The sequence below is a fragment of the Talpa europaea genome (genome assembly GCF_964194135.1).
Source record: "Talpa europaea genome assembly, chromosome: 10".
NCBI classification, from domain to species: Eukaryota; Metazoa; Chordata; class Mammalia; order Eulipotyphla; family Talpidae; genus Talpa; species Talpa europaea.
In genome coordinates, this window is record NC_140077.1 from 62,227,698 (window position 1) to 62,240,473 (window position 12,776).

Sequence of the window (12,776 nt, forward strand, 5' to 3'; positions counted from 1 at the left end):
CTCCGTGGCCTGAATTCGATCCCTGGCCAGGGAGCTAACCTACATGACACAGCAGACCTCTCTCCTGTTTTACCCAATGTTCCCCCTTAACAGTGTACTTCAGTATATCTGCCTATTTTGTCCACCACTCTGTCTCTGGAGAATCCTCTCAACCCCTTTATCTCTGGCCTGCACCCCAGTTCTTCCACATAAAAATAAATAAATGAAATCTTTCAAAAAAAAAAAAAAAAAACCTAGTCCCTTTCCCTCGAATAGGAGAGATAAGGAATGATAAAGAAATTAGAGAAACTGAAATGACTAACTTTGGTTGAGCATAATCTTTGTCATTTAACTAAAAACTAAGGTCTTTATGGTTGTAACAGATTTTAGAAGAGAAATATTCCTTTTCTGTCAGCCAGTATTAAAATTGGGGCCTCTATTTAGTGGTAGACTAAACACTGCTGGGCATCCCCGGTGGTGCAGCGGTTGAGCACTGGGCTGCAAAGCTGCCCACAGCCTCCGCAGTGCTGGTTTGATCCCTGACCACCGGGCGAGGGTCCCACATGGCGCGCAGACCTCTCCTGCCATGCCCACTGCTCCCTTCAGCAGTGAATTTCGTCAGTCTGCCTGTTCTGTTCCCCACTTTGGCTCTGGTGAATTCTCTCACCCTCCTGCACTTCTGACTGTACCCAGTGCTTGTATAAATAAATAAATAAATCTTTAAAAAAAGAAAAAACACTGTTCATTTCTTTCTGTAGTTTTCTAATTGTAGGTACACCAAACCTTCTACCATATCTTATACATGTAGTCACAAAACTTTCTGATCCTCATTTTCTTCCTTTCAGTAATAAAGAATTTAGAGTTTTTTTTTTTTTAAGATTTATTTATTTATTTATTTATACAAGCACTGGATACAGTCAGAAGCGCAGGAGAGTGAGAGAATTCACCAGAGCCAGAGCAGGAAGCAGAGCAGGCAGAAGGACCGAAGCACACTGCTGAGGGGAGCAGCGGGTGGCAGGAGAGGTCTGCGCGCCATGCGGGACCCTCCTCCAGTAGCTGGGGAGCAGCCGGGGATCGAACCGGCGCTGCAGAGGCTGCGGGCAGCTTTGCAACCCAGCGCTCAACCGCTGCGCCACCGCGGAGGCCCTAGAGATTTTATTTTTTATATACCTAGCTTTTTCTTTACATGTGGTAGATGCATAATAAATGGAAATATTTGTTTTTAAAGTAAATGATTTTAAAGTTTAAACATTATAAATCTCTTATATGACAACTTTTTCTCCAACTTTTCTTTCCTTTTACTCCTTTAAAGAGTAGTATATTTTCAAGCTGCTGGAAGAGCAAAAATATTATTAACCATACACCTGAGACTCTCTGTCAGGTAATAAATTTGCTCAATGAATATTATTTAGTATATTGCATACCACACGTAGAACAGCTTTAGAGATTATTAGTTACCTTTTATACTATATTTTAATTATATTTAAATATAATCAGATGCCATTAAAATATTTAGTATTTTAATTTCATCATCTATGATGTTGTCTTTACCTTATTCATTTTTTGAAGGGAAAAGGAAAAATTGGTTGTATACTCAGGGTTAAAATATGAGTTTGCTCTTGGTATATACTCGCCAGGTATACTTCAGAATAGGTTCAAAATAGATTGTTGTAAATGAATCATATAGAAACTTAAAATTTTTAACTGATTTTGCTAGCTCTTCACTACTATAATAAACTGAGTGTTGTAAAGTCTTTATAAATTTCATTTATTCTCAAACTTACTACACATTTGAGAGTGTAACAGTCTTTCTTCATTTGCTTCCCATGATTACCATCTGCGTTTCCCCTTTCAGAAAATCTGCTTCTTAAGCCCCTTATAACTTACTTTGTAATTTGAGGTTCAGCTATGATCTTTTCTCTGCTTCTCTACTTGCCTTTTCTCTTCTTTTATGCTTTTAATCTTTGGTACAACTAGGATTTTCACCAGTTCATTATAATGAATATACCTATGAAATTACAAAAGATTTTGTCCTGAGTGAGGTTATGAGGGGGAAAGAGAAGAAAAATGCCATGCCTATTTATTTGGGAGTAAGATTATATTTCTTAATTTTCATATTTTATCTATTCTTATACTGAAGAGCTTTTTCTTTTTTACTGTATTACTTTTTGAGTTAGCCTTGTTTTATACATATATTTTATGTATAATATATTGATATAGATTCACACCTCCAAAGCACCCATAGACCTCCACCATAGTCCACTGAGGTCCCTCCTCCCTTTGCTCACTGCATTCCTCCTCTAGTAGCCTCAATTCTAGTTAAGTAGCAGTATAGTTAGATAGATGGCTATGCTGTGTTTTTGTTTTTTTTTTTTTTTATAGAGGCATGTTTTATTTATTTATTTATTTGTTTATTTGGTTGGTTGGTTGGTTGGTTGGTTGGTTGGTTGGTTGGTTGGTTGGTTTATACATGCACTGGGTACAGTCAGAAGCGCAGGAGGGTGAGAGAATTCACCAGAGCCAGAGCGGGGAGCAGAGCAGGCAGAAGGACCCAAGTACACTGCTGAGGGGAGCAGCGGGCGGCAGGAGGGGTCTGCGCGCCATGGGGGACCCTCCTCCGGTGGCCGGGGAGCAGCCGGGGATCGAACCGGCAGCTTCGCAACCCAGCGCTCAACCGCTGCGCCACCAGGGAGGCCCAATGCTGTGTTTTAATGATGGGATTCAAGTAACAGATATTATCCCTTCAGTTTTTCATCTATCTCATGTAATTTCATTACTTATGATATGTGTAAAAAAGCTTCAGTCATTTCACTATAGATGCATATTACATCATCATGTTGTATACTTTAAACTTTATATATGTTACTTGTCAGTAACATCTCAATAAAAATGAGGGGGGGTGGAATTTATGTCTTCAGTTAGGGTTTATCAGTTTCAGTACAGTTGAAATTTTGGGTCAGATACTTTGTTTTTAGAAGGCTCTTTCCTGAGTTTTGTAGGGGTAATTAGCAGCATTCCTTGCCTTTATCCCCCAGTTGCAAATAACATCCCTTTTCCACCCAGCAACGACAACCAGACTACCTCCAGGCATTGTTTCCTGAGGTTAAAATCATCCCAACTAAGAACTATCATTTTGTTTTAAGTCTAGAGATTAAAATGCTGTCAAGAAATTAACCAATGCTAAAATTCATTACTTTCAGGATTTGGTGAAATGTGAAAATAAGAAGAATGCTACACCCAGAACTAATTTGAAATCCCCTATTCCTGAGCATGGAAATTCTTCTGTCAAAAAGGAACAAAAGGTTTGTCTTTTAATTGGATTAAAATTGACCCTTTTTCATGATTCATATTTAAAAGTTGAAGATGAAAAAATAAAGATATCAAATTTGATTAGTAATTACCCAGAAATCCAGTTCTGTCCAATTATAACTTTTTTACTTTCATTTCCTATTGATCTAACTCGGCTTGATGAAATGAAATCTCTAGCATTTGGCTAGTAGCAGGCACTTATTGATGTGTTTGTTCACTGCTGACCAACTGCTAGTACTCCACCTGTCACACTCATTTTGCCATTTTCTGGCCCCTTTATCCCTTTCCTCACGTGCTTAATCACACTTTCCCTGCCTGAGAACTCGCAACCTGTCTCTGGCCTTTTTAACTCACCTGTGTCAGTAAGTATTTCCTTCTAACATTTCTCATCAGCAATAACACAAAATATTTGTTTATCAGGTTTTCACACGTCCGTCTTCTAAGAAAACGTATTCTTTACGGAGTCAGGCATCCACGATTAGTATAAATACGGCAGCTAAGAAAAAAGAAGGAACACTACAGAAATTTGGAGACTTCTTACAACATTCTCCAACAATTCTTCAATCAAAAGGTTTGCAGATTAATTAAATGACATTTTATGTTAGGTGTAAGGTGTTTTCTAATAATATCTTATGAGTATATAAACTCAGCTACTGATTATTACACTTCAAACAGGCATTGTCCTGTAATAAGTACTTTGGGAAGAAAGATGAAAGGATCACTATGCCTAGATGTTCACTTTGGAGTGGAGGATAAAGATCTTCATTTAAGTAATTGATCCAGAGCAGACTGCTTAATGTAATAGCACATACATCAAAGTGCCATGGTAGTGTTGGAGAGAAAAGGGATATGCTGATTATGGGACCTTAGGGAGAATTTCCAGAATAGGTAGGGTTTAACTTGGGTTCTAAATGTTGGCAGGATTATATCTTCTGCAGATAATCACTATTGGTCTTATGGTATATATTCTCTCAGTGTTTTTCTCTATGCATAAAAACATTGCCTATTCATTGATGTGAAAAACATACTTCTATAAATATCTGTTGAACTTGGTTGAAAATATAGTATGCGTAATGCTATTTTCTTTTTAAATATGTAGACATTAATACCATGTATTAATGTATGTTAAGATATATACTATATAGAGATGTACATATAACATTCATGGGTACACACACTCTAGAGGGAATGATTTTTAGCACAGGTAGAGGATCAGGAAATTGTAAAGAATGTTCAGTCAGTTTCGGGTAGCAATATACATCTGATGTGTAGAATTTGAAGATAATTATTTGAGGGTGGAGGCAGGTGTAACACTGGGTTTTTATGAGATTGCCTGAGTTTATAGCAACAGAATATATTTAAGACCAGATATGGGAAGAATGAGAAGGAAGAGAAACTGAAAGCAGGGACATTTGTATTAAGTCAAATAGGTTGTATAAAAATTCTGTAAAAACTTACCCAGAAGTTTTTCTTGGTTTAAAGTGCTTTTCATATTCAGTGATTGTTTTCATTGTGTCCTTGCACCCAAAGAAACACCTAAAGTCGTCTCCATTACTTAAGGTCAAACAACTGCTGAAAATTCAGCTTCTGAAAACCAGGTTACAAAGAAATGTCATCATCAAAAGGAATGTAATAAATGCATATTTCAGCACAACTGCCTTGAGCTCTCCAGTGTCACCTTTTTCCTCAAAAATGTAAAATGTCTCAAGGTGCTCCTGTGAACTTATTGTGCACAGTTTGGGAATTTCACACCTATCAGATCCATCTATATATATTTTTTTAATTGTTAACATTTTTTAATGTATAGTTTGTGAAGTGTAATAAATATTTAGAGGGGGGCCTCCCCAGTGGCACAGCAGTTGAGCGCTGGGTTGCGAAGCTGCCCGCAGCCTCTGCAGCACCAGTTCGATCCCTGGCCACCGGGCAAGGGTCCCACATGGCGCACAGATCTCTCTTGCTGCCCGCTGCTCCCCTGAGCAGTGTACTTGTCACTCTGCCTGTTCTACTCTCCGCTCTGGCTCTGGTGAATTCTCTCACCCTCCTGCACCTCTGACTGTACCCAGTGCATGTATAAATAAATAAATAAATAAATCTTTTAAAATGAAGAGAGAGAGAGAGAGAGAGAGAGAGAGAGAGATGAATAAATGAATATGTAGAGGGACAGACAGCAAACTGGTATGTCTAAATTTGATGAGAAACTTAATGATTTTAAAGTCTTACGTATTTTATTACAAATATATTTATTTACATTTATGTAATTTATTTATATCTATTACAATTATATTTATATTTCTTTAAAGATTTATTTATCAATACAAAGACTGGGGCACAGTCAGAGGCGCGGGAGGGCGAGAGAATCCACCAGAGACAGAGCAGGGAGCAGAACAGGCAGACGGACCGAGGACACCGCTGAAGGGAAGCAAGGGGCAAGCAGGAGAGGTCCGAGAGGTCCGCTGCGCCATGTGGTTCTTTCCCTGGCCGGGAATCTAACCCGCGCCGCAGAGACTGCTCAACCCGCTGCACCACCGGGAAGGCCCCTGTCACATCTGTATTAAAAGAAAATGTGTTTTCAAGGAAAGGGAGGTACTCGTACTGTAATGCCTCCCTTAACTTGGTAGACTCTAGACTCAACTCCTTTTCTTACAAGTTCAATCCTTGGCTGGGCCAGGGAACTACCCAAGCATCCAAGAACCCGGGTACAGGACAGAGGTGTGAGGAGTAAGAGAATTCACCAGAGACAGAATGGGGAACAGAACAGCAGGATTGACTGAAATAAACTGCTAAGGGGAACAGCGGATGAGTCAGGAGAGGTCTGCTGTGCCATGTGGGTAGCTCTCTGGGCAGGGATCAAACTCGTGCTGCAGTGGCTGCAGATAGCTTCATAGGTTGTATCTTAACCTCTTGCACTACCAGGGAGGCCCTGATCTTATTTCTTAAGGATTTCAAACCTTTGCAGTTAGAAAATTAGTTCAGGAATTAACTAGTGTTTTTTATTTTACTAGCAAAGAAAATCATTGAAACAATGAGTTCTGCAAAGCCCTCAAATGTAGAACTAAGTAAAGAAAATGTGTCTCGGCCAAAACGGACCAAACGGAAATTATACACAAATGAAATTTCTTCTCCTATTGATATATCTGGCCAAGTGGTAAGCTACTATTTCACTTTTCTTAAATGTAAAAATGCCCTTGTTTTTAATTCTAAAGTATTCATATCAATTTGAATTCCATAATGTTTTGAATTTTCATTCTTTAGATCAAATCTCTTAAACCATGTTTAAGTGCTATACTTTTGACATCTGATGTGTTAAATTTATAGTGATTAAATATAAGTGATGCATTAATGTATAAAAGTGCTATATGCACTTATATTTGTGATTCATCGGAGGAATTTTGATTCCATCAGTGGAATTAATATTTAGATACGCATGTATTTCCAATACCTATTTATATTGTTATCACAAGAATTGTGAAAATCTGGGCCTCAGTGTGTCTGGTGAAAATGTAGGCATTCAGTTGTTTCCTCTTACCTTTCCTCTAAACTTTCCAGGTTCTATTAAGAAAATACTGTTGTTTGTTACCCTACCTCTTATGACTCATTCTCCTTATTCAGAATAAACTATGCTTTTACAGGGAGAGATTTAATTTTCTATCATTCTTACATTACCTAGTAGGTCAAAATAAAGATAGAAAAGAATTAAAGGAAAAAGGTAGGTACTTGTTGCTGCAAAAGATCATTTGAGATACTTGTCTCCAAATATCTTGGTAATTATTTTAAGCTATACATGTATTTAATTCAGTATAGAATGTGGACTATTCGTTGTAGAATGAGGTAGTTTGAAAGAATCTTTACTAAGGGTATGCTTTTATATAGAAGACACTATACCTATGGTCTTAGAGGACAAAAAAATCTTATAATGCAATTTTTTCAGATATTAAGCACATGAACCTATATTGATATAAAAAAATTCATTTATAATTTGTATAAATTGTGTTAATTTCAGATTGTGATTGACCAGAAAGTAAAAGAAAGTGATCATCAGATTCTCAAACGAAGGCTTCGAACTAAAACAGCCAAATAAATTACTTATGGACAGTATTTTAATATACATTATATATTCGTAATCACTGTAACTTGCGTCTTGACCTTTTAAAAGATAATTGTGTGTGTATATATATATGATGTCTTAAATCCCTCTGTATACACGTTACTATTTTATACATAGTATAATTTTAATTCAATAAAGAAAATAAGCCGAAATAAACTTGTCTGCTTTTAAGGCTTTCTACTTCTTTTCAAATTATGTGTATTTTCTGTTGTCCTAAGCAGGTGAAGACCCTAGGAAAGATGCTTTTATCTTTGCTTTACTACATGTAGATGTCATTGATGAGATATTTAGTTTAGTAGTATCCTGTGAATTGTTGTTACTACATTTGTTAGAAAATGAAACTGACATAATAGGAGTTGGTTTTCTGGTTTCTTCAAAACACAGATCAGAAAGAGAAAGTTAAGAGAAGATTGCATATAGAGGCTAAACCACTGGCAACCAAAATAGATAGAATTTTGGCTTTGGAGAACTTTAGAAATGCATTTTGTTCATTTTATAAATGAGAAAGCTGAGACTCATCAAGTTTACTTAATTTCTTGAGATCTTGCAGCTAAAGTACATTAAGCTATTTAAAAATTAAAAACCAGGGCCTCCCTGGTGGCACAAGGGTTAAGATGCGACCTATGAAGCTATCCACAGCCACTGCAGCACGAGTTCAATCCCCGGCCAGAGAGCAACCAATATGGCGCAGCAGACCTCTTCTGACTCACCCACTGCTCCCCTCAGCAGTGTATTTCAGTCATTCTGCCTGTCCTGTTTCCCACTCTGTCTCTGGTGAATCCTCTTACCCCCCACACCTCTGGTCTGTACCCCAGCTCTTGCATGCATGCATAAATAAATCTTAAAAAATAAATTAAAAAAATAAAAAATCAGGGCCTCCCTGGTGGCACAATGGGTTAAGACACAATCTATGAAGCTGTCTGCAGCCACTGCAGCATGAGTTCAATCCCCAGCCAGGGAGCTTCCCATATGGCGCAGCAGACCTCTACTGCCTAGCCTGCTGTTCCCCTCAGCAGTGTATTTCAGTCAGTCCTCCTGTTCTGTTCCCCACTCTGTCTCTGGTGGATCCTCTCACACACACACACCTCTGGCCTCTACCCCAGTTCTTGTATGCATAAATAAATAAATCTTTAAAATAAATAAATAAATTTTTTAAAAAACAGATAAATAAAAGAAAGAAAAAACAAGCTTCAAGAATTGTTTCCAGCTGGAACATCTAAGAGCATATGTTTATATAAAGTCTAAAAGGTGTCATTGGCTTTTAGCATTACTTTAATGATGTGCTGAGTCAGGAAGATAAGTTATCTTGTTTATATCTTGTTTAGGAAACATATATAGGGAAAATTTCTATCAAAATAGTTAATAAACACAACCTCTTTAAAGCACTAAAATGTTTTTATTTTGCAACCTGGTTTCATTATACAAACTATATACAGAATTGATCTTCATTATTCATGAAATCCATATTTGCAAATTTGCTTACTTGCTAAAGTTTATCTGTAACTTCCAAAATCCATACTTACTGCATTTTTCTGGTCATTCTCAGACACATGCAAGTTAAATTAAATCACCTAACATGTATGTTTCAGCTAAGGGGGGACAAAGTGGTGCTGCCTTATTTCTGCTCTCATAAACAAGTGTCCGCATCCTAGAATATAGACTGAAGTCCCAACAAGATCCACAAGGGTGACCATTTACCAGATTAGAAGGGATTGAAGAAACACCTTGGGTTTTCCATAGATTATTCTAACAAAGCATAAAACCAAGCCTAGGTAAATACTGTTTAAATAAACCAGTAAACTCGGGCCTCCCTGGTGTCCCAGCGGTTGAGCGCTGGGTTGCGAAGCTGCCAGCAGCCTCTGCAGCGCCGGTTCGATCCCTGGCTGCTCCCCGGCCACCGGAGGAGGGTCCCCCATGGCGCGCAGACCCCTCCTGCCGCCCGCTGCTCCCCTCAGCAGTGTCCTTCGGTCCTTCTGCCTGCTCTGCTCCCCGCTCTGGCTCTGGTGAATTCTCTCACCCTCCCGCGCTTCTGACTGTACCCAGTGCATGTATAAACAAAACAAACAAATGAATAAATAAATAAAGCATGCCTCTATTAATAAAAAAATAATAATAATAAACCAGTAATCAAAATGCCTCCTGGAACAATACTCAGAGAAAGATAAAATGCAGATTCTTTTTTATAATGTGGTATAGCAAAAAATTGCATATGCAAAGAAACAGGAAAATGAGCCCCATAGTAAAGGGGAAAAAAGCAGTAAAGAAAAACTTCACATAGCCCAGGTATTGAATTTTGCAAAAACTTTAAAAGCAGCTATTCGTGCTGTTAGGGGGAAAAGGATGTCCTAAAGCTAATTCCATACAGGCTTTGTGGACTCCACCCCCACCCCAGGCCAAAGCCAAAGACACTGGGAACTCCAAATCCCATCACCACCAAAGGGAAGGTGGCTGGGACCTGAGGGTGGGGTTAAGCAGCCAGGTTGGTATAAAGCCAGACACGTGGGCTTTGGAGGGCTCCCCCCATTTTGGCTCTCCGCCAGCTCGCAGCATCAGGCCAGCTCCGAGAGTGCCTTTGGGTTTCCAGGTCGGTGGATCGGGTAGGACGCATTAAAGACTTTATTTCCCTATTTTCTGCCCGAGTTGTACATTTCCTTAATTCCCTTTCCCTCGTAAATAAACCTTTTATTAACCTTTTGTGTGTGCCTGTAGTGGAGTATTAATAAGTCCCTTTCAAGTGCACGGGTGAGGATCCACAGTCAGGCACCCCGTTTGTATATCGGGGCTGCTCCTTAACATTGCTGCTTCAAGGATTTAAGAAAATGTCATCTTAAAGGGTGGAGTCATAGGGAATCTCCATAAAGAAATGGGAAGTACAAAGGAAACTGAAATTGTTAGTACAGAAAATAAGAGAAATTTATATTTAACTGCAGTTAGAGAAAAATGTGTCAGAGAAAAATGTGTAGTGAACTTGAAAATATCAAATCACCCATCTGATGAGAGAAAAAGTGAAAGTGTTACAGGGCAGGGAGAGGGGCACCCCAAACCCCGCAAACCTGCCTGCTTTAAATGGGTTCTGCCATCTGCCACATCAACGCAAAACATGAGACTTTCATACAATTAGGAAACAATACAGGAAAGGCAAAGAATCTAGTTTCTAAATCAAGCATCCAAAGTTACCCATCCCCTCGTGGGTAAAAGTCCACCCAAGCAGGATTGGCCCAGGGCAAGGCCTCGAAGCCTGCCACAGGTCTTCCAGTGGGGACCCACAGAAAAGCATCAGAAACAACCAGACAAGTCTGGAAGGAAAAGAGCAAAATCAAAATCAAGATAAAAGCTGCCATTGTCACCTCCCCACGGGTCTCACCCACATCTGTGTCACCCCGTCCACGATCAAAGGCAAGCAGTTTCTTCACATGTCTCTCGGCTCCACGTGCCTCCTCCAGGTCTCCTTCTGGCTCCATCCTGCTTCCTTCCTTCTTCAGTCTCCTCTGCAGCTTCATCTCTTCCTGCTCAGCTCCACCCTCCATTTGGGTGGGTTAGGGAACCTGGAACCTCCCCCTTTCCTGGGGACCACCCTGTTACAAAAGAACAGTCTCAAGTTCTTATGAAACAGCATCAAACAGACTAACACATGTAGTGAGGGATGTAGAAGGATAAAAGCATAAAAATAAGGCAGAAAAAAATATTATATTAAGTAATGGTCAAACATCTTACAAATCTTATGAAGAAACATTGACTGAAATTCCAAATCCCAATTAAAATCAACACAAAACAGGGCCTCCCTGGTGGCGCAAGGGGTTAAGACAACCTATGAAGCTATCCACAGCCACTGCGGCACAAATTCGATCCCAGGCCAGGGAGGTGACCCACGTGGTGCAGCAGACCTCTCCTGACTCGCCCGCTGCTCCCCTCAGTAGTGTGTTTCAGTCATTCTGCCTGTTCTGTTCCCCATTCTGACTCTGGTGAATGCTCTTGTTGCAGAAATAATCTAGCCTTTTACAAAGGCAGGGGAAGAACAAGCGTTACTTTAGGAATGGTGAGGCCAGGAAAGCTTTATTATTCATGCATGAGGTCTCAGACCTGGGTAGTCCCATAAGGTCTTGTTATAGGGCAACCCCAATATAAAAACGGGTTGCCTGGCTGTGGGTCCTCACCCGTGCACTTAAAAGGGACTTATTACTACTCCACTACAGGCACACACAAAAGGTTAATAAAAGGTTTATTTACAAGGGAAAAGGAAATAAGGAAAATGTACAACTCAGGGAGAAAATAGGGAAATAAAGTCTTTAATGCGTCCTACCCGATCCGCCGACCTGGAAACCCAAAGGCACTCTCTGAGCTGGCCAAATGCTGCGATCTGGCGGAGAGCCAAAATGGGGGGACCCCTCCAAAGCCCATGTGTCTGCCTTATATCAACCTGGCTGCTTAACCCCACCCTCAGGTCCCAGCCACCTTCCCTTTGGTGGTGATGGGATTTGGAGTTCCCAGTGTCTTTGGCTTTGGTCTGGGGTGGGGGTGGAGTCCACAAAGCCTGTATGGGATTAGCTTTAGGACATCCTGTTCCCCCTAACAATTCCCCCCCTTCACTTTTTGCTACCATTTCCATGGTGATGAAGATCGAATATATGGAGGTTGGGATGCAGTCTCAGATGAAAATTTTTTCCCAGGTTCCAGTGTGAAAGATAACCAGTCCCTCCAGGTATTGTCCATTGTGGAAAGCAAAAGTCCTCCATTCCTGGAAAAACAGTTCATCACTCCAAATCAAAAAAAAAAAAACATCTGGAGGCATTAGCCAAAACAAGACAGCAAATACGTCAAAATCACAGGAAAAATCTTAAAATGGTTCAACTAATGTAAAACACAAATTTTCTCAACCTTGATCCCAAACTTTTAACAGCATAGCAAAAGTTTGCAAACTAAATCACTTTTAAACCATTTTTCCTATTTTTGCATAAAATCACAGGGCAGAATAACTAAACAGCAATTTTAGCTGGCTTTGTTGAAATACCCCATATAGGATCAGTGCGAACCATTGGCATCCGGTCGATGTAGGCTTCAGGAACAAAGTTGGTCTCATCAGACTCCACCTGGGCTTTCCTCTTCTCGAGGGTACCAGGGCATTTTCGTTGGCCAAGTTGTCCAGTCCTGCCAATGGAGACAAGCTTCCTCACCTTCTTTGGAGGTCTCTGGAACCCTACGAACAAAGCAAACAGGTTCTCCTCTTCTTGGTTCGGCTCTTTTTCAACTTTCTGGAAGAACTCCACGCAAAGCCACACAATCAAACTCATGTCCAGTTTTTTTGTTTAAGCAGACAAAATCCCTATGGAAGTTATGCAAAAACAGACTCTGGGATAAGTAGCAAAAAAAATTACTACCACTATTT

At 39.8% G+C, this 12,776-nt stretch overlaps 1 protein-coding gene across 1 annotated transcript in view; it reads left to right on the top strand.

The window, feature by feature from the left end:
* KIF20B (kinesin family member 20B) overlaps nt 1–7,366 on the top strand; it is a gene marked incomplete at both ends in the record, with an annotated part of 73,359 nt that extends 65,993 nt beyond the window's left edge. The window contains 4 exons of the mRNA XM_084246212.1: nt 3,180–3,281; nt 3,709–3,859; nt 6,291–6,433; nt 7,289–7,366. Of these exons, the coding sequence (XP_084102338.1) occupies nt 3,180–3,281; nt 3,709–3,859; nt 6,291–6,433; nt 7,289–7,366 (474 nt within the window). The remainder of the gene's footprint in view (nt 1–3,179; nt 3,282–3,708; nt 3,860–6,290; nt 6,434–7,288) is intronic.
* Between the last annotated feature and the right edge of the window lie 5,410 nt (nt 7,367–12,776).